General features: G+C 43.8%; 3 protein-coding genes across 8 annotated transcripts in view; 2 read left to right on the plus strand and 1 right to left on the minus strand.

The window, feature by feature from the left end:
- DTYMK (deoxythymidylate kinase) overlaps positions 1-15437 on the plus strand; it is a 56991-nt gene extending 41554 nt beyond the window's left edge. The window contains exons 5-6 of the transcript XR_012160854.1: positions 14378-14515; positions 14795-15437. The gene's annotated coding sequence lies outside the window, so the exon portion shown is untranslated. The remainder of the gene's footprint in view (positions 1-14377; positions 14516-14794) is intronic.
- ATG4B (autophagy related 4B cysteine peptidase) overlaps positions 1-24973 on the minus strand; it is a 45281-nt gene extending 20308 nt beyond the window's left edge. For 2 of the 5 annotated variants that reach the window (XM_073360424.1, XM_073360420.1), the window contains exons 1-7: positions 24833-24939; positions 18303-18401; positions 17646-17717; positions 8370-8468; positions 7125-7226; positions 5780-5852; positions 4844-4923 (exon numbers count right to left, since the gene is read on the minus strand). In XM_073360424.1, the coding sequence (XP_073216525.1) occupies positions 4844-4923; positions 5780-5852; positions 7125-7226; positions 8370-8468; positions 17646-17717; positions 18303-18401; positions 24833-24842 (535 nt within the window). In that variant the 5' untranslated portion in view covers positions 24843-24939. Of the gene's footprint in view, positions 1-4843; positions 4924-5779; positions 5853-7124; positions 7227-8369; positions 8469-17645; positions 17718-18302; positions 18402-24832 lie in introns of all 5 variants that reach the window. The other 3 variants (XM_073360423.1, XM_073360421.1, XM_073360422.1) reach the window with 3 other exon arrangements.
- Positions 24974-25081: 108 nt separating this feature from the next.
- Positions 25082-26630, plus strand: part of THAP4 (THAP domain containing 4) — a 52071-nt gene continuing 50522 nt past the window's right edge. Inside the window, exon 1 of one of the 2 annotated variants that reach the window (XM_073360419.1) lies at positions 25082-25095. Coding sequence is in view for 1 of the 2 variants with exons in the window: in XM_073360417.1 (XP_073216518.1) it covers positions 25637-25713 (77 nt within the window). In the remaining variant the exon portion in view is untranslated. Of the gene's footprint in view, positions 25096-25544; positions 25714-26630 lie in introns of those variants that run through there. The other variant, XM_073360417.1, reaches the window with a different exon arrangement.

Genomic DNA, 26630 nt, shown 5'->3' on the forward strand with positions numbered 1-26630 from the left:
TGCAGATCAACAGATTTATTTAACTGTCTTCAGATTGAAGTGACTGGGAATAGCATTTAATCATTAGCATTTCAAAAGCGTTTTACAAATTAGGGAATATATTGCTTCTATAAAGCATCAGCCCGACAGCCCTGCAGAATGAAGCCCAAACAACAGGCAGCAACAGTTACAGCTTCCCCATACCTTCTTAACAATGTCCCTCAATCCTAGCCTGAACACATTACCTCCAGAGAGGGAAGGTTAGTTCAGACTCTATGCCCATTCAGGCCCTGGCATAGCAAGCCACTTAAGGCACATAACTTCCATGTGGCTACTCACATGCTTAAAGTTAAGCAGGTGCTTCAATACTTTGCTGAGTCAGGGCCTCAAATCCTTGGCGTTTCTGCAGAGACTGTTGAAGGACAGAGGTTTTTTGTAATATAAACACTTGCACTCTAGGGCCACAATGCCCTGACAGGCTGATCAATTTTAGCCACTACTGACCTACAGCTGATCTGAACCAGTGATCTACAGGTGAAAGTTTCCAAGGCTGATTACCAGTGCTTAATTTGTAATGAAAGAGGTGCCAGGACTCAAGCAATCTTTTTTTACATTTATAACTGATGCAGCAAGCCCAAAGGTGCCGGGACTATGAACTATCAAATTAAACACTGCTGATTACCAGTGTTGAGCCATCCAGTTCTTTCTGCCATCCCAGAAAGGAACAGCTAATCATTTCTCTCTAAAAGATCTCTATTAGCCAGTATTTCCTTCACTCTTTCCTTGCTCCCTCCCTGGCAAGGGATTTTCAATGCAATTTTGCTTATTTTTTCCTCCCCCTCAACAAATTTGTTCTTGTTTTCTTCCTGTTTGGTAGAGACACTGCAGCTCTCAATTCCAAGAGAAAGACAGACAGACAACCATTTACAAACAACATGGTCACCAGGGCCGGCCCACAACGTTTTGGCACTTGAGGTGGGGCATTGAAATGACGCCCCCATTCCCCCTCGCTTGGGCCAAAACTTTGAAAGGTCTCAGTTCTGCCTTTTTCCCTGTTCTACTCCTCTCATGGTACTGCTCTGCTACCTACCCCAATAAAGGAGCACTAACAACTTAAAATGCCTTGTTCAAAAAATTTAAGTAACACAACTTTCGAACGCTTGAACAGCAAATGTAACTTTTCTTGTCTGCATAGTAAACACTGGCATTTTTCATCTGTTTGAATAATCAAAGTGGTGCTTTCCATGCCTTCTTGGCTGCAAAGATTTGAACTGCTTCCTGCTGAAGGTCCACAGTCTGGGCTAGCTCACTGAGATGGTTATAAGGCCGACCAGCCTCTCCTGTGTCATTGTGGAGCGTAGATGTGTTTTTATTAACTTCAGCTTGGAGAAGCTGTGTTCTCCACTGGCAACTGTTACAAGAAGTGTTAGAAGTATGTGCAGACAGCAAAAGCATTTGGAAAGAAGGTGGTCATCTTATTTGTGCACATATATTCCAGAACAGCCTTTGGAGTTGATCCTGCTGAAATGTATCTTGAAAGGGCTTTCAGTTCATCACCTAAATCACTCGCATCAATATCGCACGTCTTCATGTGTCACTGTCTCTATTGCGCTGCATTGTGGGTGTAGGTCTTCAGGTATAGTGAGGAGTTTTGGAATATCATACAACATCCCAAATATACAAATTATACATATTTTATATTTATATAAATAGATATATACACACACAAAACATTCTTAAAACTGACTGTATTGCACAATCTAGCACCTGGTTAAAGAATTCAGCTTTGAATTGTCGTTTGGGGTCTCTTATGGGATTATCCCATGCATCATAATCAAAATGTCTTCTTCAGTGACTCTTGTATTCTTGAACGGGTGGGAAAATATCTTCAGTGTGAAGTTCCTCTGCCAAGTTCTGTGCACTCTTCAGAACGTTTTGAAATCCCTCATCTGACCGGTAAGACTGTAGGTATGACTTTGCTTTGTCCAGTTGTTCCATTGCTCCAGATATAGCAAGGTCAACACCTTGGAGTCTCTTGCTTACATCATTTATTTCAAACAGTATGTCATGCCACAACACTAAGCCACACAGAAATTTGAAATTATGTATGTTTCTGGTGATTCCATTTCCCGCTGCCACTGTTCTCCCACAAACAGTTCCTGTCATAGCATTATCCTCCATAATGGCAACTATGGCATTATCTATCTTCCCAATTTGGTGTTTGATAGGCTTTATCGCCTCCACTTGACTTTCCCATCGTGTGGCACTCAGTGGTTTCAGTGTCAGAGAGGATGTTCCCAGATGTTGCTTCAAAATTTGTCATCGATGAGTTGATGCAGAGAAAAATACATAGATGTTTTGAATTACATTAAAAAAATTCAGCAGCCTCACTAGAAGCTGACCACCAAGTTCAATGAATGAGAACTGCATGGGACCAAAAAAGCTTCAGGGTTTAACTCTCGGATCTGTGTCTGCACTCCTCTGTTCTTTCCTCTCACATTGGCACCATTATCGTAGCCCTGACCTCTCATGTCAGCTATCGCAATTCCCGTATCTTCCAGCTTTTTAAGAAGCAATTTGCCATACCAGCTCCTATAGTATCATCAATGTCAATAAATTCTAGAAAATGTCCTGACCATCACCATTGCAGGAACATTTTCACTAAGTTGTTGTTGTTACAAAACACACCATTCATTTGTTCTGTATGGCTGATGTCAGGTATGCAGTTCAGAACAACAGAGTAATATCTTGATGACTTCAGATCTACCACAGTCTTCTGTTTGACTTTTGTTGCAATAACTGTATGATCTCATTTTGAATTGTTTTTCCAAGGTAGTGGTGTGTGTACGTTTCTTGGGTGGTGACTCGTCTTAGATGCTCCTGGAGTACAGCATCAAACTTAGCCATCAGCTCCACAATGTTAAGGAAGTTTCCATTGTTTGGCACATACAGCTGATGAAAGTGCCACACAGTGCTATATTTTGGGTAGCAAGCACTCTCACAATGGCAATGTGCCTTTTCAGAACATTTTGCCAGTAAAGAGAGACTGATGCAATCTATGGTGGCCTTTAACCTTAGTCTCATCTCAAGCTCTTTTCACCTATGGAATGCTCTCTGGTGATTTGCTGCCTTCTCATGGCATGCCGAATTTCTAGCCAGATTTTTCCAGTCCTTTGTTCCTATAGAACCCAATGGGGCTGGAACATTAGACTGGAAGAATTTGCAACAAAAACAGTATGCAGCATTCTGGGTTTTTGAGTACATAAGCCATGGCCTCTCCACTTTGTCACCATTGGGGATTTCACACCAGTAATGTGTTGGATGGAAACTTCTATTTTCATTGTCTTTGGGGAACATGAAGTTTTTCACTTGCTGTGGCCCAGGCAGTACAAGGAAGTCCCTCAGGCTACTGCTCAAGTGGGTCCACAGTCCTGGATCATCTAGGACTTAAGGAACTAAACTCAACAGCAGCTGTTTCTTGCGCCTCCACCACACTCTTCTCTGATCTACACTTTTCTTCAGGAATGTGCATGGTTACATCCATTTGAGATGGAGATATGGATGCTGCAGAAGCTACCAGGTCACCTGCACTCTGACTAACTGGAAGATCAGGCATCTCCTCACCACTCACATCCTCACTGGGGCTGGAACGCTCACCGTGAACATTTGTGTCTATGTATCTTATGAGAGCTCCTTCCTGCTTAGATAGGAAAACTTCCTTTGCTTTCTTTCTTTTTCTGAATGCTGCCCCAGAGGGGTTTTCTTCTTTCACTCATGTCTGCTGTTCTGTGCCAGCTATAGTGGCTCTGAACACTCAATTGAAGGGGACAAATAAGCAGGCTGGTAGCAGGGCCTAAGGGAAGATATCAGCGTCAAAGGCCAAACTGGCTCCTACTACTTCAGTTGACTGCCTGTTCTCCTCAAGTGGGTTCAGGGAAGCAGCAGGAAACAGGAAGCTCCCTGAGAATCTGGTGTTAATCAGTCTAGGCTCCTAGGGGTGCTAGAGAGGTACATAAGAGGCTCCTCCTCCTTTCTCTCCCTGCAGCTCCTGCTGCTTTCTGTTATTCCCTCATCTTTTCTCCTGCCTGTTGTGTGTCTTGTGCCCTCCTTCCTCCAGCACAGCACTTCACCATCTCTGTGCATCTAGAGCAGAGATAATACATATGCACCAGCAGCAGATACAATTTTCTACACTCAGGGTCCTAGTGGCACCCCCCCCCCCCAGTTTGGCACCTGAGGCGGCCGCCTCAGTTCGTCTCATGGTAAGGCCAGCCCTGGTGGTCACCTAAACGTATTTGCCAACACCAACCTTCAAGTAGCTCCTAAACATTGTCTCGGGGCTAGCTATTTTTCTCTCCAGAGCCAGAATTCACATGCCAGATCAATCCAGGCTTTACCATAAGAGCAATAGCATTGCTTCTAAGGCTTTGCTTTTTGCTTCTAAAAGCAGTAGTTCCCATTTTGGGTATACCTTCAAAGCAAAAAAAAAAAACCCACAGCTGGCCTGGTCTTGCAGGGCTTGAACTGTGGAGCGGTCTCATTGCTGTGTAGACTTCCAGGCTTGGCCTGAGCTTGGGACCCTCCCACTCTGCAGCATCCTAGAGCCTGGGCTCCAGTCCAAGCCCAGAAGTCTACACAGCAATGAATCAGTACAGCAGCCCAAGACCTGCACACCTGGTACAGGCTAGCTGTGGGGTTTTTTGCGCTGCGTAGGCATACCCTTTGTTTCTAACCCACCTGGCTGAGGTTTTGGAAAGGGCTTTTACTATAAGTTTAGTTGTGTTATAATGCAATTGCTCTCCTGGTTCCTTCCATACATCCTGCAGCCAAGGCACACAACTTTGACTGCATCTGTTATACTTACTGATCTCTTCCATCACTACAGTGTTGTCCATGGCTATGTGCACTGCCAATGAGCTCCATGTATCAAAAGTTGCAAGTTTTCTACAGGAAAGAGAGAGAAGTAAATAGAGGACTAACTACAAGGCACTAAGCAAACTCAGTGTTCTAGCGGAGAAGAACTTTCACTATTTCCCCTATAATTTTCATTAAACGAGATACTGAATTAGAGAAGATAGGACTGGCTTTCACAGTTTGTGCCAGTCCTATCTCCTCTCAGTAGAACTCACTGCAAGAATTCACAGCTTATCCAATCAAAGCAGTGAGGAAAATGCTGTAGGGAGAGAAAATGCCTCTAACCTACACTGGTGATTGAACAACAGTGCAGTATTATCATGTCTAATTCCTGAAGGTAACAGGGTACTCCTACACAGCTCTCTCCCTGGGCTCACCACCACAGTGGGAAAAATAAATAAATAATAAAGGTTTATGCTTTATTCTGCCACTGCATTAGTCACTCAAATGGTGAGACTGCCTCTGTCCTTGACTCTTAGGGAATGCCACTGCCGTCAAGATCTGCAAAGGCAGTCCTCAGATGTGAACACAGATTCAGAGATATTAAAGCCAGAAGAGAACTCATCACCTAGTCCTGTACAATACAAGCAGAGATTCCAGCAGCAAGCCCAATACCTTGCCAGGCCTAGAGACAGATTCTTAGAGGACTGTCCTCCATTGGAGTTGACTTGTCTTTCTGGTCCACCAAGCCTGGGAGCAAGGGGTAAACTCCATCTCCTCTCTCAAGTTTTTGCCCCACTGGGATTGATTTCACAGGGAGGTGGGAGACTATTTGGTTGGGACACCACACTATTCAGCACAATTGCTTTTATACTGCACACCGAAAAGTAAAAAACTACCCCATTGCATTGCACAGAAGGAACAAAAGGTAAAGCCCAGCACTTACTTGAGCACTTGTGCAACTGTGTTTGGTCCGTACCACTGGCCTATCGATTTGCCCTCTCCAACTCCCATCTGGGCTGCACCAAGTAGACAACCAAATTAGTCAGCAGCCTCCACCCCTTGCTCCTTCTCACAGCCCCTAGTGTCCTACTGCTGGAGTTTGATGTTGTTAGTCATGATCGGTTACAAAAAAGGATTTTATGGGAAGAGCTACAGCTTGAGTCTGGGCTACACTAAAAGGTTAGGTGAAGCCCAGCCATGTCTATCAGGGGTGTGAAAAATCCACACCCCTAAGCGATGTAGTTAAACTGACCTAATCCCAGCGTAGACAGCACTAAGTCAACAGAAGAATTCTTCTGTCAACCTAGCTCCTGCCTCTCGGGGAAGTGGATTATGATACACTGACAGGAGAACCCCTCCTGTCAGCATAGGTAGCGTCTACACTGCAGTACTACTACTGCAGCATTGCAAGTGTAGACAAGCCCTTAGACATGCTTTGGAGTCAGATCATGCCATCTTGCCAGGGGTGTGAAGAGATCATAGCACTTCATGTGACTATAACAATGGTCCTCCCAGTCAATTAAGAAGCCATGTTAATAGGCTTCAAAAAGGAGTCTCAGTCATACTCTGCTGGAAGCAAGATGGGTTCAGGACTCAGGAACAAGACAAAGGGAATTCTTAAAAAGGCTAAGAACTGCAGATGCCTCAGAGGAAATGCTATTTAGGAGCAATTCTATTTAAAACAACGCCTGATTTTTCAGAGGTGCTGAGCACCCACCATTCCCACTGTCTAACGAGAGTGCAGGTACTTCGCTCCTCCCAAAAACAGGCCCATTGCCATTTTTGCTTTGCTTTTCCTTCATCCTTAGAACACTTGCACTCAGACAGGATCCTTGTGGAGTTCATGAGCGCCTCCTACTCATTCCCCCACCTGATGCAATCTTTTTGCTTGCAAGATTCCTATGTAGCTGCTGTGAGCATGACAGTCATATTCTCCCCTGTCTCAAGACAGCAAGTACAAGGGAGATAAGGATACTGGCATTAGGCTGAAAGGGTTTTCATGTCACAAATCCTTCAACCCTTAAAATGAATAGCCTTAGTTTTAGGCAACACCACATAGGAAGCAGTGCTGTATATTTTTCATTCATACACAGCAACACAAAAACATAGAAGCTGATCTGGACACACTTTACCACAGTCCTTAGCAAATTTTTATTACATCAATCTCTCACAAGTAGATTACTTCTGAAGTTGCTGTGCTACTAAAATAATCCTGAAGAATCTGTTGCTGTTCTGTAACATTCAGGGAAGCCCAGGGCAGGACACTCCTATCTACAACTGCCTCTTACCTATCTGGTGGACGGAGTAGTAGCTGTCTTTTTTGTCAATGAAGGCATTAAGTATGTTGAAGTAATTATCCGTCTGCCTCTTCCCTTTCACCCACCTCCAATCTAAGAGATGCAGGGGGAAAAAAAAAAATAGGTTACTTACTAGTATACTTCTTCGCATGTCACTGCTTAGTAGGACTTCCTTCAGGCTATGAGTCAGAAGTCTTATTACTAGGGACCTGTGGAGATCCCAAAAAAGGATCACATTTAAACACAAGTAAAAGGGTCTTTTCAGAGGTGGGAATTGAAGACATGGTAAAAATCAATTCCAGGACATGCATTGACCCTTCTCTGTAAGGATGCATTGGCTCCCAAGGAGAGGGAATATCACGCACCCCAAAAATCCCACAAGCATGAAAGAACATTGGAATTTCTAGTGCCCAGAAAGTCATTGCAGAAGTGGGGCAGTTGGTTTGGGAAGGACAGGATGCCAGTGCCAAAAGGTGTCTCCTGCCAATCCACAGAACTTTAGCAGCAGCAGCCACAGAAGAGACCATGTATCACAAAGCATCAGCTGGCTACGGGTGTCACTTCTAGAAAGGTGGGATTCAGGGAGAGGCTGCAAGGTATCTCAGCAGAAGGTTAAAAATAAAAGTAACAGTTGCCTACTGTATAACAAGTTTAACCAGCGTCAAAGTTTCAGGCATACAAATCTGGGAAGTTTGGGGCTCTCTTGGCTAGCACTTTCAGGGGTCTCAAACATGAAATGGCATTCCACTCATCTTGGGGAATGGGGAAGAGGTTTTGCAGTAATTTAAAAAAGCTCCGCAAACAAAACCACAGTCTAACAGTCAACAGAATATCTGCAGGCTGCCATAGCAATAAATCCAAATGCTAGGGGTGTCCCCCCCCCACAGAATGACATGATCTTGTCTCCAAACACCCACTGGTACAAGGGGAAAGCAAGCTGCTCCACTGGTGCAGAGGAATTTACAAGAACACTTTTTACTGGCTAGCACAGCCCTGGCCAATTGTCCATACAGATTTATTGATGTTGATTTGGAAGGAAGAGATGCTAGTGCAACTCACTAGGATGTTTCCATTGGGGCTGCTTCATCATCTAGCTCTTCAGGTGAGAAGAGCTAGGGAAACTTTACATGGAGCCCACAGCACTATCAAGTTGTGCCGTCTCTCTTTGTTGCCCTAACAAGTTCACCATCATTTGGACTGGCTCTGGACACCTCCCTTAAAGATGCATTGATTTACCTCTGCCTAAGTGCCGGCAGACCAATGCCTGTGCGAAGATCATCTGACCACACCTCAACATGCAGCCCCAGCCGGTATCAGATGTGGGACCTGTTCCTCCTGTAGCCAAGCAAAACAATCAGAACAGAATGTAAGGGTTAGACCGGCTGTCTAGTCACAGTGCAATACAATGGGAGGGGAGAGAGGGAGAACTTGGAGCGCTCTAGGTATGCAAGGTGGGCGTTATGACAACAGAGACTCATCTGCCAGACAATGATGCTGAGGAATAAATACAGATTTAAGAGGCAAACCCTACCACCTGACCTTTAAGAAAAATAAAGCCAGGCACTTACGGAAGACAGGGGTGAGTTTCAAGTAAATATCCAATTCAGACTGGGGAATGAGACATGGGATCACACCAGCCCTTAGGTCTCCAGCCCAAGCTACCAGAAATCTATTTATATATTTCAGATAAAGGTGTTTTATGGACTATTTTCCCCATAATCCTCACCCAAATCCTACACCTGCTAAGGCACCTTGCCATGAAAACAAGGTGAGGACTCTCCACAGCTGCTGATGGCTAGACAAGGTTCCCAAGTGAACAATACAGAAATAAGCCAAAAAGACAGAGGGTAATTAGACTGTTGGTTCGTGTTATCGCTATTCAGAGGCTAAAAGCCAAAAGGCTTTAAAAGCACATCCTATGGCAGAACTTCAAAGAAAGCTGCCACTTCCCCCTTCCAGGCTAGGCCATTTCACAGCCAGCTGTTAAGATAAAGTTTAGAACACAGAGTGACCAGAACTAGTGGGCTGGTTTTACAGACTCAGCTGCTCCTTAATACACTGGTAGCACAAAATTTTTTGCAACTATTTTCTCTTCTCTCTGGTCACTTTATATCCAGGGTGTACGGAAATAGACAGTAAAGGAGCCAAAGAGGAGATCCTCCAGGTCACCACCCAGACTCATGCCAGTGTGTTAGATCAATTTCTCCTATTTGGTCAGCTCTCCTTTAACCAGGCTGGTGATCTGTCACTTACAGAGGACCCAAAAACATGCTAGGTGCTGTACAGAACAAATGCATTGCCCTGGTCCTCAAAAGTTTGAGATCAAAATTTTAGATGTCAGAATGGATGGGAGCAGCCAACAATGGATGGGGTAGCGGGGAGAAGGGGTGAGGACAAGGTTTACAGCAGTAATAAGATCAAATGGTTACTCGATTATAGCACGGGCACATCTTGGGGCTTTCTTGGAAAGTCACTGCTTGCATGGAAGCAGCACAGAAATGGGAATGGAAAAGAGCGAAAGAGCTGTAGAAGCTCTGACACAAATCAGATGTCAAGAATTATAACATTCATAAACCAGTTGGAGAACACTTCAATCTCTCTGGTCACGCGATTACAGACATGAAAGTTGCAATATTACAACAAAAAAAACTTCAAATCCAGACTCCAGCGAGAGACTGCTAAATTGGAATTCATTTGCAAATTGGATACAATTAACTTAGCCACTCCCAGTCTCTATTCAAGCCTAAGTCATTATGCAAGGTAACCTATTTCCCCTTGTTTTTTCCTACTCCCCCCAGACGTTCTTGTTAAACCCTGGATTTGTGCTGGAAATGGCTTGATTATCATACACATTGTAAGGAGAATGGTCACTTTAGATAAGTATTACCAGCAGGAGAGTGGGGTGGGGGAGGTATTTTTTCATGCTTTGTGTGTATAAAAGATCTTCTACACTTTCCACAGTATGCAACCGATAAAGTGAGCTGTAGCTCACGAAAGCTTATGCTCAAATAAATTGGTAGAATTTTAAGTTCTGATATTCACGGGAACAGAGACACGAAGTGAGTGAGGTAATTTTTTTTTTTTTTTTAATTTGATCACCTTCTGTTGGGGAGAGACAACTTTTGAGCCACGCAGAACTCTTCTTCAGGTCCTCTTCTTCTACCGTCTCTGCCTCAAAGAATTCTTTCACAACAATGACACCACTCACAATGACCACATCCCCACCAACAATCATAAGAAAAAAAAATGATCTGAGTGGGCACCACAGAGCGGATGAAACTGCACTCGTGATCATTACATTGATTGCTTTAGGGGAAAAAAATTGACTGCAAAAATCCTTAAACATCACATCCACCGTAATCTCTCCATTACTAAGAGGACACCCATAAAGTCCGTAAAATCTAACCACAAGATAGAGATCAAGCCAGCAGATGAAGGCGGTGCCATGGTAGTCCTCAACCATGAGGTCATTGATGAGGCCAACTGACAACTCTCCAGCACCACCTACTATAAAGAACTGAAAGACGACCCCACACCATGATTTACCCGGGAACTTAGGGATATCTTCAAATCCTTCCCCAAACAACTTCAAGAGAAACTCTACAACTTCATCCCCAGGAACTCACCCCAGGGAGCTTCTACATCCTTTCTAAGATACACAAACAAGGGAATCCAGACAGATCCATCATATCTGGTCACAACACTCTTACTGAAGGAATACTGGGACTCATAAACCATCCTCAAACCACTCAAACAAAAGACCAGCTTCCTCGACACACAGACTTCCTCCACAACATTAACAACCGCCCTCAGAACACCATCCTCACCACCATGGATGTCATTTCCCTATGCAACATCCCTCACAATGACGGCATAGCTGCCTACCTCAAATATTTACAAGACAATGGACAACCCTTAGATATCCACCCCAAACACATCGCCAAACTCATTCATTCCATCCTCACCCATATCAATTTTACATTCAACAAACACACACTTTCTCCAAACCATGGGAGCAGCCCTGGGTACTAGGATGGCTCCCCAATATGCCAACCCCTTCACGAGCTACCTTGAAGAAAAATGTCTTGACAAATGTACCACGAAACCGATGACATAAAAATTAAGGATCTTCTCATCTTCTGGACAGATGGCTTAAACTCCCTTATAGATTTCCCACCACGGCTTCAACCACCACCACATGTCCATTAAACTCTTTCTGGAACACTCCCACATTAGTATCAACTTCCTAAATACCAACCAGCTTCAGTAAGGGAATCCTACAGACAACCACACAAGAAACCCACAGATCACCACACCTACCTTCATAGATCCAATGACCACCCTTAATACACCAAGAAATCCGTTATCTACAGCCAGACACTCAGATACCACAGAATATGCTTGGAGGAGAAAGTCCGGGATATACACCTTAACACACTTAAAACTGCCTTCACCAAACAAGGATTTTCCACCAGAGAAGTAGATTGCATCATGGAATGGGCCACCTAAATACCCAGGAGATAACCTGCTTCAATACAGAAATAAACCCCCTAGTATTGCCTACTACCCCATACTGAAACTCATATGGGGTATCCTACTACAACCCATACTCAGTGGGGATCCCATCCTGAAAGAAATCTCCTGAACCCCTATTCTGGCATTCAAACAACCCCCCAAACTCTCCAAGCTCATCAGAAGCAAGCTCCCCACAGACCACAACATACCAACTCAAAGCGGCACCATCCCCTGCCAGAACAGATGCAATATCTGCAGACATAGGTCCACAGCTAAAAAGATCAACACCCACCCCCCAACATTATCTTTCAAGACCCATGGATCCTACACACACCTATCACAACATGTGGTATACCTCATCCAGTACACTAAATGCCCCAACCACCACCATGTGGGTGAAATCAATCCGTACACTCTCGAATGAACTCAGACTGGAAAATAAGACAAACACCCTATCACCTGTGGGTGAACACTTTTCACAATGTGATCAATCACTCTATATCTGACCTATCAAAGGAAACCTGCACAAACACTTGCAAAAGATGAGCCTGGGATCTTAAATTCATAACTCTGCTAGACACTAAAAATCATGGACTGAACAAACTGGATTTATGGCTTATTACAACAATCTGTAACCCACTAACCCCATTTTTGGTTCTGTGACTGCAGAGGTGTTAACGGGGCCACTCTACTTTAAAACGGTCCCTTAGAACGTGCTAACTACTTACACTAAACGACCTGTTCCACCTTGCATTTAGCTGCAACACGTGGAGTACCTTTCCCAGACCTGCAGAAGAGCTCTATGTGGCTCGAAAGCTTGTCTCTCTCCCCCTCAACAGAAGTTGGTCCAACAACAAACATTACCTCACACTCCTTTTGTCTCTAATATCTTGAGACCGACACAGCTACAGCTACAACTACACTGAGTTCAGGGGAACAAGTTAAGTTCATCTAGGGTGTGTTTAATTTACACAGAGAGGTTGAGATCAGATTGAGACTTGCTAAAACATTAGCTAACCCTGATCTAACCTCAACCTTTTCCCTAGTGTAGACATAGAAGTGAAAGGAGTTAACCTATGTACTCAGTCAATGTTAACCCCCAGGAATCAGTCTAACGGCTTGTCTACACTTACATTTTATAGCGCTCTAACTTGCTGGCTCAGGGGGGGTGAAAAGCAAGTTTGAGCGCTTTAAAGTGCTAGTGTGGACAGACTCCCAGCACTCAGAGCTATTCCCCTCAAGGAGGTGGGTTACCAGTAACACTGGGAGAGCTCTCTCCCAGCACTCACGCAGGACCACACACACACACTTCAAAACGCTCCCGCAGCAGCGCTTTGAAGTTTCTAGTGTAGATGTAGCCTTAGCTTCAATGCAACCAGCTAGCCTGTATTAAATTGTCCTCGGATTTCTATCCAATTTTTATGTATAAAATTGCACAAGAAGAAAATAGCAGAATCATCTTCAGGAAGAGGACCCATGAAAACTAGCCATTGATCCAGAGGAAAATTTTCATTCTATCACTACAGTTCATCCCCTGTTTGCACATATTCCTAGTATGTTATACACAATTCCATGGTAGATGCTTTAAGGTGCAATTTCTTTATTCCACCTCTAGCTTTTATCTCAGCTCTTTGCTTCAGTTTGAGTACAATAGATTGTATTACTTCATTTTGTGTTAAGCACAAGAATTCTTCCTTTCTTCCAGCAAGGGAAAGAGTCTCCTACATACATCTTTGTTTATCAATTGTATCAATAGTTGCCTTATTTCCAGGAGAAAAATTTAGTTAGAGCAAGTGCATCAAGCATTAACTATTCTATCCTACCAGTTAAATTTGGAGTATTCAACTCTCTATGAAGTGGAAATAACCCAATACTGTATTTGTAGGGATTGATAAGAACTTAACAGGATGGATAAAAATAAATGATTTTTTTTAAAAAAAATAAAATAGTTTTTTTCCTCAAAAAGCATTTTATCAAAAAAATCTGATCTAAAGATAGTTTTAATTAAGGTATCTTTGAGCTATAACATATCTCATCATGGAATAGGGATTATAAATTCTAATTCTATAGTATGAGACAATATAGTCATGTAATGTTTAAGAAACGTTTTGTAAATGAGTTCCAATAGTTCATGGATTAGGGACCCAATCTTATGTGGTTCCAGGGGTTTCTGTATAGATTATTGAGGTTAATCTTTCTATCTACCCAATGGGATTCAGTGCTTAGTTTAGAAGATACCATCAGAGATGCTTAGTGTTGCAGTTCTCAAACTGTGGATTTGTGTCTCCAGAGATAACATGCTTGTTAACAGCAAAAATGGTTTTAAATAAGTAAATAAATAAACAGAGGTGAGACATAACAGACCTCAACCCTATTGTCCCTCTGCAAATTTGTGTACACAGAGTCAATCCCTTACCTCTCTCTCTAAAAGTGCAAAGTTTCAAAAACTTCAATGAATAGAAGACTGTTGGGGCAGAATAGATCTGGACAAGGAGAAAAAGTCTGGAGATAAATGTGAGAAGGGAAGGACAGGCAGTAGAAACAAAAGTGAAACTGTTTGAGCAGCATATTCCAGAAGTCTTGAGATCTTTCTGAGTGTATCCTTCATTGATTTGAGATCTCCCATACCATTGTCTCACTAGAAGGGAGAGCCTATAATGGGAGCAGGCTGTAAAAGAGACCCACTTTGGGAATATTTTAATGATGTTCTCTACCTGTGGGTAAAACAGGCATGTGTGCAAAATGCAACGAAGAAATGCAAGACCTGGTTGCCCGAATGAAACAACTTCATGAGAAGTGTTCCTTCCCAGGAGGAAGCTGCATTGAAGATGATGAAAGCAACATGTCTGAACATGCAGGATCTTCAGGTTGGTCAACTTTTTTATTTCATACTTCTTTCTTAAGCACTGCGTATCTTCCTTCTGGACTAGTCTTGAATTCTCATGTTTGAGCAAAAAATGTAGTTGTTACTCTATTTTACTATCATTTTAGATGCAGTTGGGATAAAAAATAGCTGAAATAGGAAAACCTTCCTTTTACGATTTCACCTTTAAAGTAGTACTGAGTGTCAGCTAATGCAACGAGTAATACTAACTGAGCAGTACGGTAATAATAATTAAATAGCTGCATTGATTTATTTTGTTTAGGAGAATCCATCCTCAACATACAGGATTCTGAAGACTATCCACCTTCAAAAACACCATCATTTTCTAAAGTTTCAGGATAGCCAATGATAGCGTTTCAGTCACATCATGTATGTCACATAGCCACAGTATATCACCTGTAGCAAAAAGAAAAAGATCTCCATCATCCAGAAACAACCACAAATAAATTTGTGATAAGAACCAACAGATTACAAAGAGTGGTAATTGATGAAAAAATTGCCCAGTTTGTTTATGCAACAAACTCTCCTTTCCGTATGATTGAGAAACCACACTTCATTAACATGGTTCAGCCATTAAAACCCAATACAGTCCACCCAACAGAATAGATGTTGCAGGCAAATTGCTGGATAAAGTGTATGAAAGAGAAACTGAGCAGTGTGCAAAAGGTCTAGAGGGTAAAATTGGTAACCTTAGTCTTGATGGGTGGAGCAATGTCCACAATGATCCTATTGTATGTGCTTGTGTGACAACAGAAGAAGGGAATGTCTTCCCTACGGAAACAATTGATACATCCGGAAATGCACACACAGCAGAATACTTACAGGAAGTAGCAGTAAAAGCTATAACAAACTGAAAAACAATTCAAATGTCTAGTATGTAGCTTGGTCACAGACAATGCTGCAAATGTATCCAAGAGAGTGAAGAGAGTCCCAAGCTAACAACATACGGTTGCAGTGCTCATTTGACGCATCTCCTAGCCAAAGACTTCAGTGTTCCAGAAATAAAGGCTAATGTTGTTGAAATTGCAAAATACTTCCGTAACACCACTTTGCAGCAGCTGCTCTGAAAAAAGTGGGAGGAACCAAGCTAACTCTCCCACAAGATGTGTGATGGAACTCAGTAGTGGACTGTTTTGAGCATTATATCAAGAACTGGCCTAATCTGATGACCATTTGTGGAAAAAATAGATGGCACTGTCACAGCCAAAGTTCTCAATGTTGGGCTTAACAGAAATGTTGAACACATGCTGAGTACCCTGAAGCCTATTTCTGTAGCCTTGAACAAAATGCAGGGAAATAGATGTTTTATTGCTGACGCTGTTGAAATTTGGAAGAAACTGAGTGAGATCTTAAAGAGACATATGCAATGACAGAGTTAAATTACAAGCATTAAAAAATGAATGGGACAAGCACCATCTCCAGCTCGTTTTCTTGAAAGTATTCTCAATATTCGGTACCAGGGTCAAACCTTAACTGCTGATGAAGGGGAGATGGCTATGACATGGACATCTAGCAATCATCCCTCCATAATGCCAATTATAATAAACTTCAGAGCTAAGGATGAACTATTCAAGAAATATGTTTGTTGATGTTTTAAAGAAAGTCACACCAGTGAACTGATGGAAGTCACTTAAGCACTTGGATTCAGAGACTGCTGAAGTGATAATCTCACTTTTAACAGCACTAGCTTCTTCTGTTGGTGTAGAAAGAATATTTTCTTCCCTTGGATTAATTCATTCCAAATTGAGAAATCGTTTGGGACCTGAAAAAGCAGGAAAGCTTGATTTTCTTTTCCAGATTATGAACAAACAGGAAAATGAAGGTGAAGACAACTGAGTTAGCTGCAGAAGCCAATATTTTAAATTTCTCATGTTGACCTTGCTGACAGTCGATTTAACTATTTTAGTTAAAAACCATTTTAACAAAAAACAAACCTAATTTTAAAAAACTTGAATGTTTAACTAAATTCAAAAATTCATAGGCTTGTTTTGTTAAATTATTATGTTTGCTGTTGAAGAAAAAAATCCAGAATACATAATGTTGTTGTTTTAGTTAAATAAAACAATTTAAGTGTCTGTCTGGTGATGTTCTCCTCCTAATACAGCATGGCAAGGAAATCCTCCAAATATTCATGATTAACCTGTTGAATTGGAGATAGATATTTATGAAGTCACTGGGAGGTGAACTACTTCAATTACCTTTGGTAAATTAAATAATCAAACAACAACAAGAATGCACTTTTATGTAGAAATCCATGATTAAATAGAGTCTTCCTGACTAGAGATTTAAATCAAATCCACCCTGCTTATAAGAAGAGTAAATTGCTTCAGTTATTGGAAGGATTTAAGATAATTTTATCCAGAAAAATCACCTACAAAATTAATGCTAGCTACCTGCCCTTTCTGGAAGTCTGGATTACCATTTAAAAGCAACACTGCAGGGTTGCCTAACAAAAGGGGCTCAGGACACCAATTTGGCATTGCCTAGAGTGGTGTTTATCTGGCCCCTGTTAATGGAGTATATGAGCACCTCAGTCTTTAATGGAATTATCCTCACAACACCCTGGTGAGGCAGGGCAGTGCTATTCTCAACATTGTACAGGTAGGGAACTGAGGCAGAGAGAGGCTGAGATGGCCAAGGACATATAGGGAGTCTGTGGAAGAGCAAGGAATTGAACCTGTTTCTCCTGAGTCCCAAGCTAGCACCCTAACCACTGGACCTTCCACTTCCCTCTTATGGCAAAGTAGTACACTTCCTCCACATCCATCACTGCCCAAGATGTAACCAAATGTTACTAAGAGGCCAGGGATAGGTGCTAAATGCAGTGACTTTGACAGGTGCTCTGCTCACGCCTTGGGAAGCTACGTTAGCACTGCAGTAGGTCGTTGTTCACAGTTCAGGTCTCTCTTTAAAATGGTGTTTTCTGAAAGCACTCCAGTACTTTACTGCCAATCCACTGCACTTCAGATGCTTATTTCTCATGAGATGGCACCCTGTACAGATCCAAAGCCTAGTGAGGTCAGTGGCAATGCTCCCATTGGGTCAGGCCCTAAGAGACAAGCCAGACTCCTTTACAGTATAGTTATTTTCTTAACTGTATCTGTGCTACTTACCAATGGCAGGAAAGTTCTTTCTGTATGTGAACCAAAACCGAGAGGTCACATCCAACAGGATCTCCTCCTTCTCTGAAGGATTTTCAGAAATAAACAAACACACATATGTGACATCCCTGAGAAAGGCATCAACCCTACCTAAATCCCACCCCTTAATAACTTTCACTGATGAAAGTGCCTGGCTTGACAGGAGCAGGGGACTATTGCACGAAGACCAGTCAAAGATCCGGCCTACAGGGCAGGAGAGGCCTGGGAAGAAAAAACAGGGCCATGTTTGGGGGAAACAGTCTTTGCTACTTCAGTCTCTCCTTTCCAGTGTTAGTCTTCCCTAGCTTTAAGCATCACAACCCTGTATCTCCAGGCAGGAAAGCGGAAGGAGAGGGTGTTCTACAACCCCTGTAGCCAAAAAAAAAAAAAAGACAATTTTCTCCAAAAATGCAGTAGGAGTGTCTGAGGGCAGCAGGAAAGGCTATCCTGACAACATGCAGGGGAACACACAACTGCACTAGCAAGCAGGGGCTACACTTCTGCAGGATGCTATTTAGAAAAAGCTGGGATCACATAAGAGTTCAAAACACTACATGGGATGGTTAGATGTATGTAAAGCCCTCAAGCCCTGAAAAGCACTGTGTAAGTACTAGCATGTGAGTGAAGTACCTGTGAACACACTGTATGTTCTCCCCAGTATCCAAACAGGGTCTTTGGTCTCAGGGAAGTCTTCATACTCAAACCTGAGAGTATCATAGGTCAGAGTAGCTGGTGAGAAACAGAAAACACATGCATTGTGGTTTTTTTTTTTCCGGTTTAAAATAACGTAAGATATAATAATACAGGACAGATCACTTCACAATTCCAATGTTATAGTAACATGCCTACATGTTGAGCAGCTGGTCTGAGCTCTGATAAGAGCTCTACTGATCACAATAATAAATACCACCTAACTCTTATATAATGCATTTCATGAGTTGATCTCAAAGCACTTTATAAAGGTGCTCAGTATCATTCCCATTTTACAAATGGGGAAACTGAGGCACAGAGTGGGGAAATGAGTTGCCTAATGTCACCCAGTCGGGCTATTAATAGAGTCAGGAACAGAACGCAGGTCTCCTGAGTCTCAATCCCATGCTCTACCCATTAGACCACAGTGCTTTGATGAAATCAGCAACTGTGAAAAAATTCACATCAGTGAGGAAAAGCTCAGGATTGAACCAAAACACAGGAATTGCCAAACTTGATGGATCTTGGGTCTGATCTAGTCCAGTACCCTGTCTCTGACAGTGGCCAGTATCAGCTGCTTCAGAGGGAAGTGTAAGAACCCTGCAACAGGCAGATGTGGGATAATCTGCCCCTTCCCAACACAGGTCTCAACCTGGTCTCTAATAATTTGAGATTTGTTTAAACCTTGAAGTAGGAGGTTTAATATCCTTCTGGAATTTCCAGGTTTGTTATTAACAAACAAGTCCCTTCTTCCCAGAGTAAATGTTTTTTGGTGGTGCAGGGAGAAGCCTAGGATTAAATTAACATGGATACTAAATATCCCTCTCAAAGACAGTCAGTCCCTTCTGAGGGTTCTAAAAATTGCTCCCTCATTAGAATCAAACATGCAAAGGTCTTTGCTCAAAAAAAAAAAGTTTGCAGGGTGGGGGAAAAGGCGAGATGTTCTTTATGCATGTCACACAATAAGTCACGGGAAACAATGGGAGCTATGCTGAGGCATCCAATCTAGAGGTTGCAGGCTTGTACATGATCCACTCTACTAGTTTCCTTCAAAACATGACCTTGCTCAATACTTCAACATCTGTCTTTTCTAATATAAGTATCCAGCTCTGATTGCACATTACAAAACAATCCAGCAGTGTAGTCTATTGCAAGGCGTTCCTAATCAGGGCTGTGGTCCTCTCCACAGGAGTGGATAGGCAAGATGTTGGGAGCTTCTACGCAATGTTTTAGTGGAAACAGGGCTCCACTATGTGCCTTGGGAATGAGCTCCAAGGAAAATGTTCCTAATAAAACTGTCAGAAGATTCAGTTCAAATCACTTTTTACTTGCACGTTATTCTTGAATAAACCTGAGCAAGCTACACATCAAATTGTAACAGCTTTATTTAGTTATGCTATACAGACAAGATATTCTCAGCAGCTATTTTAGCTGACACAAGATTCAATACATTACCCAGTGATACAGCTGACATGAACAACACACAGCACACTCCATTTCCCTCTAACTGGGGGTGTAATCTCTTAGCTTTCTGGTGTGACTCAGCAGCCATTTCTCAGTCACCATCTGTGCTGCTGATTTCATTGTCCTTCATTCTAATTTCATGAGTAGAATTCTGTATACATAAATTCAGTTTTTCCTGAACTTAGAAATTGGTGCTATCACCAGTGCATGTAGGGCTTGCCTACACTTGAAGGTTAGTTTGGATTAAGTTAGGTTATGAATTTAAAGCATAATAGATATTTGTGAACACCACTGTGTAGAGAAGCCGTCAGCCTTGCTAAGTGTTATCCCAGTTTTACAGGTGTGGTCAATAACTCCTCTACAGTTTGTGCTAAAAAAATATATTAGCACACAGAGGGTCACAAAGAGATTCTACTCTTCCTTTTAGCCATGTAGGTTAATCTATATTACATTCAGAAAAACAAGACAAACAAGATGTTTTTGTCAATGAGACCCCACAGATCTCACTTAGATCTTCTGCCCCCCCCCCGGTCTTTCTAACTGGGAATAGCATGATTTGAGTGTCAAAGGGAAAACAAAAGCAGCAGAAAACTGCCATCACTGGGTTAAACTGTAGTTTTCTTTGAGGAATGGGGCCCTGTCAACATAAATGGGGGACTAATTCCAAATTAACACCTGATTGGACAGACAAGCAAGTAGATTACCTGTACCAAAGTTCTCAAACTTTTTCACAGTATGGACCACATCTTAATAAAGATAATGGTCTCCTCTTCCCATTGGCTACATCTCCCCTGCAAGCACAGCAATTCTTTCAATAGGAAAATATTAATATGATGTAGCAGCCAGGATTAGAGCCAGACCCATGTAACAAGGCAGATTTTCAGGAACCACCAACAGTCCACACTTTGGTTTATCTTCTTTCACCTTCTCCTTACTACAACCAATTGATAATTGTGTAGACAGACAAGCATTGATAGCATGAAGTCCTTGTGTGTTTGGTGCTATTTCTGACAGATGGTATTTTCATAAGCCTGTATTTTTGAGTCAAAAATAACCTTCTCCCCTGGCTCCCCCATCCCCCCCGATTCACAGGCTTATTTGCCACCCAAAGGTGGATTTATTATTAAGTTTCGCATAACTCTGTGCGGTCGCTTGAGATAGTCTTAACATTTTTTTATTTTAAAACACTTTTCAGACAAGTTTTAGAGCTCATTACTCAAAGATGGCTTATTTTTAGATTTTCAAACTTGCCATGGATTAAACACTCAGTGAAAATACTTGTTTAAGTAAATTGGAAAGACGGGGACTGTATTTACATAATACATGACTCTCCACTTTGTCCCCCTTTCAGTCAGCAATATACACCACTTCCCATATATCTCGAACACTGCATGCTAGCTGGTTCAGATGGCCAAGTTAAACTTTGCCTAGAGGGTCCTTCTTACTCAGGGCTGCTCTGGAACCAACCTGCACCCTGGAAAGTCATCCCTCTCCCTTTTGCCCCCACACTTAATTGAATTTCCAATCAACATTCAATTCAAATTTCACATGTTCTGCAACTTTCTATTCTACAAGGGCCACGTGATTTGAAGCTGGCAGACTGGTGAGTGAGGGACCTGCTGGGCCTGCTCTGATTCAATGAAAGCTGCCATGGGAAGAGGCTAAGCAGGTCTACTGGATTCCCAAGCTGCACACTACAGAACTCAGTGTGCTCAGGGAATCCAAAGCCTCAGAGCACACAAAATTTGATCTGAACACAGTCACTATGCACGCCGAGGATGAGAGCTCCAAGGCCCCACTCCCGCAACTGGATCTGTGCACACAGTTCCCTACATTGGCATGGAGCCTCAACTGGGCTCTCTGAAGATGCAGGGGTTCACCCATGGAGATCCAGCCACACAATTGGAACCTCAGACTGCACACTCAACAGATGTCAGTCAGATACACCAGCACGTCTCTTGCTTATTAAGAAAGAAAACACAGGTAATCAAATGTGAGACATGACATCCATTCAACAGCAGTCAAGAATTTACATGCAAAGGAGTCAAGACAGTCAAAGTTATGGTTCTTAGTGAGTATAATTATGGCACATCATAATGGGCACACTAGCGCTCCAGGTATATTTAAGGTTACCAGAGTATTTTCACTATAAACCCCATTTTCAGGTGATCATAACTTCCCAAAAGTTCCACCCATTGGGCTGAAATTCTCCAGACCTGGTATACACCCAAAGGCAAATATTACATTTGAACAAAACAGTTCTGCTATTTGAGAGTATGAGAAGAATGGGAAAACATACATGAACATTTCAGAGTAGCAGCCGTGTTAGTCTGTATTCGCAAAAAGAAAAGGAGGACTTGTGGCACCTTAGAGACTAACACATTTATTTGAGCATAAGCTTTCATGAGCTACAGCTCACTTCATCGGATGCATTCAGTGGAAAAATTCAGTTAATTCATCTTGTTTCCAGTCAACAGGCACAGTAGGCTAAATGCAACCAAATATTGTGATTTTATGTGCAATGATGCACTGGTCAGGGAGCCTGACTGGAAGCCAGTTTGATACCTACAGCTGTAGAACTCTGGTTGTAATACTACTAGCACTGAGGAAGAAAAATAAAGGTGGCAGAAGCCCTGGAGCACAGGAGTTCTGGGTCCAAGGTGGAAAATAAGCAGAGGCTGAATGTCAGGAGAGTATTAATCAGAGTTGGATATGGAGTCCTTCACCAATGGGTCAGTGGCTTACATGTGGCCCTAAAAAGAAGGGATCAAAATTACCACTCTACCATGGCGGTCAGATGATTCTTTGCAAAGAGTTAGTTCATTTCCTAATGGATACTTGTCCATATCAAAAACCACTACTGCAATTGGCCTTAATTGTCTTCCTTGTTGGCATTCTGAGCAGAGAAGGCAAGAAATGAACAGTCATGGAGAGCAACCAACCATTTCACTCTGGAAGTGGTATCTCCACAACAGGGCTGCAAAAATAGTACCAGGACAGCAGAGAAAGACTGTATAGCCAATTGCTCTTGCTATACAGTGAATTTCCACATCCAGGGCAGTCAAGCCAGCATCACTGAAGCAGTGAGGTGCCCTTTTCCGTTATCCCAATTACAAAAGAAACTAGAGAAAATTGGAAGGAGGAAACTTTTCTGAAGTCTGTAAGCCAGTATACTCTATGGCATGCATCAGGCCACACACACCCCAAGCTGCAGAAGAAAGAAGGGTGTCCTGTGGAACAAGAAATGCTGCTTCCAGGGAGTGGTACTGATGATTGACCAAGTTAATTTCAAATGCTGAACCATTCCTAACAGGAGCAGACTATTCCCACTCCATGCATACACTCAGCCTTTCCCAAACTGCCATGTACAACGTGGGGTTGTGGAGGAGGACAGTGTTCTGTTTCAATTCAAGGCACTTTGTTGGCATAAAAAGTTATGTAAGTGTTGCCAAATATAAAAGCCAAACCTTAGGACTCTGTCAGAAACAGACAACGTATCAAGGATCTGCAGTGTGTTTGAAGTTGTAGCAGGTTTCAGAGTGGTAGCCTGTATCACCAAAAAACTGAGGAGTACTTCTGGCACCTTAGAGACTAACATTTATTTGGGCATAAGCTTTCGTGGGCTAAAACCCATTTCATCGGATGCATGCAGTGGAAAATACAATAGGAAGACATATATACACAGAGAACATGAAAAAATGGGTGTTGCCATAACAACTGTAATGAGACCAATTAATTAAGGTGGGCAATTATCCACTGCATACATCCGATGAAGTGGGTTTTAGCTCACAAAAGCTTATGCCCAAATAAATTTGTTAGTCTCTAAGGTGCCACAAGTACTCATTGTTTTTTTTTGAAGTTGTAACAGTGTCCATTGCTGATTTGTTATCAGGGTGCTACATGACAACATGCTATCCCTCCTGTCTTTCTCCTACAGTTACATTTTCCTCATCACTTTAAGAGAAAATCTTGTGACCTTCCTAATGCAAGCCACACCCCTTCCTCTAATTGCCACAGGGAGCCCAGGGAGTGTGCATGGTTGAGGGGGTATCTTATACATATCATGCCTGACACATCCTATGCCAAGTTCTGCAGAACTTTTTCATAACATGGACCATATTTTAATAGAGACTGTCCTGTGGACATCTCTCCCCACGTGAGCATACAAGGTTGATAGCAGAGATGAACACATTCTAGCATAACAGTAGCCCTCATTTTAGCTTTGCCCATGTCTCCACTGAGCTTAAAATATTGACGTTGTGAGAAAGAAAACAGGGAGACCTGGAAAAGGAGGGTACACACAGAAACCCTGACATGTTGGAATGGGGGTCACAGAGAACCCCTGTATGGGGAAGGGATCAGGTTACAGGGAGTCCCTGAAATAAAGGTGGATGGGAGGATGAAACACAGGCATTCTCTTATAGGAGAGAAAGTAGTAATGCAAAGAGCCTCTTACTGTGTGTAGTAAGCTTGGTCTACAGCTACTACATTGATAAGTGTGGTATAAGAACCTATATAGAAGAGAAGTAAAGTGTATGACCTAGAGTATTTTTAACTTTCAATGTGAGTTAGCAGCAAGATGTGAGAAAGCATCACGATGGGATCAACTAGCCCTGAATGAACAATGGACCGCAGTATGGGACCCCACCTGCACATCCCCTACCTTGGGGATCCCAAGCTCTTAACCCCTGCCTTGGGGATCCCCAGCTCACACCTCCACACCCTACTACCCCCACCTCCTGCCTTGGAGATCCCCAGCCACCCCATAGATCCCTACACGACCTTCCCCTCAACCCCTACCAAGGGAACCATCAAGGGAGATTGACCAGCCTACACCCCACCCTAGGGCCTCCCTCCCTCCCACACACACCACCACCTTTACTCCCCCGTGGTGGGTTAGGGGAGAACACCGGCGCTCAGGGAAGCAGGGACACAGCCAGCCCGACATGCCGAGCGGCGGGGCGGAGCCGGCCCAGAGCTCTGGCAAGGGTCCCGCCGCCGCTCACCTGCGTCCATCCTGTGACTCCTGCCTCTAACCAGCCCCAGGACCAAGTAGGCTGCAGCTACTGCCTCCTCCACATACTCACACAGGCCGCAGCGTAGCCCGTCCGCGCCTGACGAGGAGCCCAGCGCGTCCAATCAGAGAGCGGCTCACAGCGCTTCTCAGTCGGGATAGGTCGAGAGGGGAGCTCGCCGCGTTCAGCTGCGCCGCACGGCTTCCTCATCCATAGAGGGGCCGCCATTTTGCTGTACGGAACGAAGAATTCAGGTGAGGTGGAGTCATATGGTACCAGGCTGAAGCCAGTGTTGGGGAATGAGCAGGGAATGATCTTTAAATGCTTTGCCCATTACCGGATCTCAGCCCTATGCCCAACCCCACCCTTACCTACCCGGAGCAGGTGTGATACGTGGGCGCCGCCATCATGTAGTACGGTCAGCAAAACCCCGCCCCCTGTTTCCAACATGGCTGCCTCAGTTGAGCTTCATTTGAACCCCTCGATTCTCCCATTCCTATCCGCTCCCCACAAGCCCAACCCTCGCCTCAAAGAAAGACCCAGTGAGGGCACAGAGAGGGGTACTAGGAAGTTCTCCTCTGCGGAGATAGTGGTGTACGGCGGTGCCTCGACCAAAATGGCGGCGGCCTTATGGTGGTCGCCATCTTTGTTGACGGCACCATCGTACTGAAACCCCTGTTCCAGGGAAGGGGGGCAGCTGACGTGACCTGGCTCCGCCATCTTGTTGTACGGCTGGCCTCGGCCCCTGTGTTGGGAGGGGTGAGGGGAGTGGGGGGAAGGGCCAACCGGCCGGAGATGGTGATCTGCTGCGCGGCGGTGAATTGCTCTAACCGGCAGGGGAAGGTGCATAGAGGAGCCGTCTCCTTCCACAGGTAACAGCGGCCGCTTCAGCCGGCCCAGTACCCCCGCCCCGACCGCCAAGCCCGGCTCCCGCTGGAATTGCGGGGCACAGAGCCGCCCCTTCCCGGACCTCTCCCCCACCCCTTGACTGAGTGACAGACTGTACAGACAGACACCGACTCATCCCCCCGACAGACAGACATTAACTCATCGCCCTCCCCCGACGACAGTCAGACACTGATCCCCTTTCTGGTCCCAACTTGAGAGATCTCCCCGATAGACAGACATCTACCCACATCTGCCTTCACAGACTGACAGACACACACCTGCTTATCCTTCACAGGTAAAGCCATCTACCCACCCACCCCCCGGACAGGCAGCTATCCGCTTTCTTCCCTTTCCCCCTCCACACACCCCTCTCGTCCCTTCCTACTGCCACACTTTGACAAACACCTCCCCACTCCCCCGAAACACTCTCTGTGCCCCCCCCCCCAGACAGACACTCACCTACTCCTCTCCCCTTGCAGAGCTACACCTGGTGTGCACTTGTCGCTCCCCCCTCACACACAGACAGGTTCATCTACCCCCTAACAGGAACACATGTATCTCCCACAATCTGACACACTTACACTTACCTCTGGGTACACCCCTGCCTCCCTCTCCCCGCCCCCAACACACACACCTCTACCTCTCCATTGTCATGGGCAGAGACAAATGTACCTACCTCCATTCCGTCCTGGCCCCTGCACACAGACACACATTCACCCCTACCCTCACACAGATAGACTCACACCTTTCTCCTCCACTAGACAGATGCCCCCTTTCTTTGTCCCCAACCAGACAGGAAGTTAGACATGCCAAACTCCTGTCCTATCCATCCAACAGAAATACACAGAGCTGCATCTGTCCTCCATCCTCCTAAGATGGAAAGTTACAGCTATCCCCAGAT

The sequence above is a fragment of the Lepidochelys kempii genome, chromosome 9 (assembly GCF_965140265.1).
Source record: "Lepidochelys kempii isolate rLepKem1 chromosome 9, rLepKem1.hap2, whole genome shotgun sequence".
Taxonomy (NCBI): domain Eukaryota; kingdom Metazoa; phylum Chordata; order Testudines; family Cheloniidae; genus Lepidochelys; species Lepidochelys kempii.